At 60.4% G+C, this 2,096-nt stretch overlaps 1 protein-coding gene across 1 annotated transcript in view; it reads right to left on the bottom strand.

Moving 5' to 3' along the window:
* The window catches only part of SOX7 (SRY-box 7), a 2,416-nt gene extending 1,974 nt beyond the window's left edge, over positions 1-442 (bottom strand). The window contains exons 1-2 of the mRNA XM_017730838.1: positions 385-442; positions 6-220 (exon numbers count right to left, since the gene is read on the bottom strand). Of these exons, the coding sequence (XP_017586327.1) occupies positions 6-220; positions 385-442 (273 nt within the window). The remainder of the gene's footprint in view (positions 1-5; positions 221-384) is intronic.
* Positions 443-2,096: the final 1,654 nt, after the last annotated feature.

Here is a 2,096-nt window from a genome sequence, read left to right as displayed (position 1 = left end):
GGCACAGAGTTCTGGTCCCGTGTCAGGCTGCCCAGCAGAAAGCCGGGGTCCACCCGCTTCCCGATGCGCTTGACCTGCTTCTTCCGCCGGGGCCGGTACTTGTAGTTGGGATAATCTTGCATGTGCTTCACCCGCAGCCGCTCGGCCTCCTCCACGTAGGGACGCTTCTGCGACAGGCTCAGCGCCTTCCAGGACTTCCCTGAAACGGAGGACACGCTCCCTTAGCACCCGCAGTCTCCCAAAGGCTCCCGATATCCCAGCTGGCACACGCAGAGGACACATCCCAAAAACCCTGCAGGAGGACGAGGTGGCAGCGGGTGGGAGAAGAAGGGGGGAATTGAGGCCACTGTGGGGTCTCTGACTCCCTTCATCCCCAGTCCCCACACAAGGCGGGCTCGGGGTTAGTAAATAAATCCAGGCAGATGAACACTCCCAGCTCCATGGGCTGGGACAGAGAGCTGGGCTGTGGAGCAGGGACAGCCAAGGCCGTGCCTGGCTAAGCAGGGAGTCAGGACGTGGTGTCCTTTAAGGTGTCCCAGCCTGTGCCCTGCCAGGACTTGCACCAAGGCACAAGGAGACCTGGGCACTGTGACAGCTGGTCTGGATGGTGAAAGGTGTCCCTGCATGGATTAGATGGTCTTTAAGGTCCCTTCCAACCCAAACCATTCCATGATTCTGTAATTCTGTGACCTCGCTCTCCCTGTTTGAGATAAAATGTTCCCAAGACACAGGACGGAGAAGCAGGACTGGGCAGGGGGAGGGGGGGGTTATCCCACAGTGAAGCTGTCCCAGGCTGCTCCTCAGGGTAAGAGGGAGAAATGAGGATACAGATCAAAGCCTTTGATGCCTTCCCATGGCCTGAGACAGCAGAAATAACACTAATAAGCTGAGATGCTGCATGGCAAAGCAGCAAGGAGAAAACCCAAACCACCAAAGAAAACACCGCAGAACTGTCCAGGGAAACACAAACTTTGGATAAGAGGTTGGGCAGCAAAGCTGTGTTGCAATTCGGGCAGCTCTTTCTCAGCCTGTCTGGGCCAATAATTTCGGTTTGCCCTCTTGGTTTCACATCAAAATGGGGATTGGGAGAAAGGGAGAAATAGTGGATGGGGAATGGGAAACAAATGTGTGCGCGAAATGGGTTGTGATCCCCCAAAAGCAACAGCAGAAATACACACACACACCCCAGCCACGCAATACTGGGACAAAGTGGGACAGCAAGGACGGGCCAGGGAAATTTGGGGTCCCTCCCTGCACAGCGAGGCAGCACCCTCAGGGTTTGCAGCAGAGAGGTGGCAGGGTGCCTGTCCCCTGGGATGCAGGACACCATCAGGACACCCTGAAGGGTGACTGCACACCTGGAGTGTGGGACAGTTCTGGGGTGAGCACCCCGTGGGTGACGGGGTGGGTGCACGGGTACTGCTCCCGGGGTGCTGCTCCCGGGGTGTGGGACTCCATCAGGCTTTGCAGCCCTAGGGTGCTGCATCCGGGCTGGCTTTGCATCCCCAAAACGGCCAGGTAGGTGTAGGGGTGTCCTCCTGCTGCGTGCCAGACCGGGTCCCCATCTGGGCAGGGTTGGCATCCCCAGGGATGGCCGGTGGTGCTGGGGTTCCCAGTCCGGGGGAAGGATCTGGATGGGATTTGCACCCCGCGTGGGTGCATGGTGCCCAGCCCGGGACACTGGATCCGAACGGGATTTGCACCCCGGGGTTGTGCGTGGATCCCCACGCCAATGCACTGAATCCGGACGGGGTTTTCACTCCAGGGACCGCAGGTGGGTGCCTGCGGACCAAGCCCGGAGCGCTGGATCCGAGCAGGGTGTGCATCCCATGGGATGCCCGGGTGGGTGCGTGGGTGCCTCCCCCGGGGCACTGGATCCGGGCAGGATTTGCACCCCCGGAAATGTCCCGGTGGACTCAGGGGTACCGAACCCGGACAGGGTTTGCACCCGCAGGGATCTCCGGTGGGTGCCCCAGGGCACTGAATCCCGACAGGATTTACACCTGGCTGGCTGGGTGGGTGCTCGGGTGCTCACCCCGGGGCACCGGATCCGGGCAGGGTTTGCACCCCAGGGGATGCTCGGGTGAGTCCCCGAC

Source organism: Corvus brachyrhynchos, unplaced genomic scaffold, assembly GCF_000691975.1.
Source record: "Corvus brachyrhynchos isolate BGI_N302 unplaced genomic scaffold, ASM69197v1 scaffold203, whole genome shotgun sequence".
Classification (NCBI taxonomy): domain Eukaryota; kingdom Metazoa; phylum Chordata; class Aves; order Passeriformes; family Corvidae; genus Corvus; species Corvus brachyrhynchos.
The sequence above is the reverse complement of the archived record's forward strand: the minus strand, read 5'-3'. Positions and strand labels throughout refer to the sequence as shown.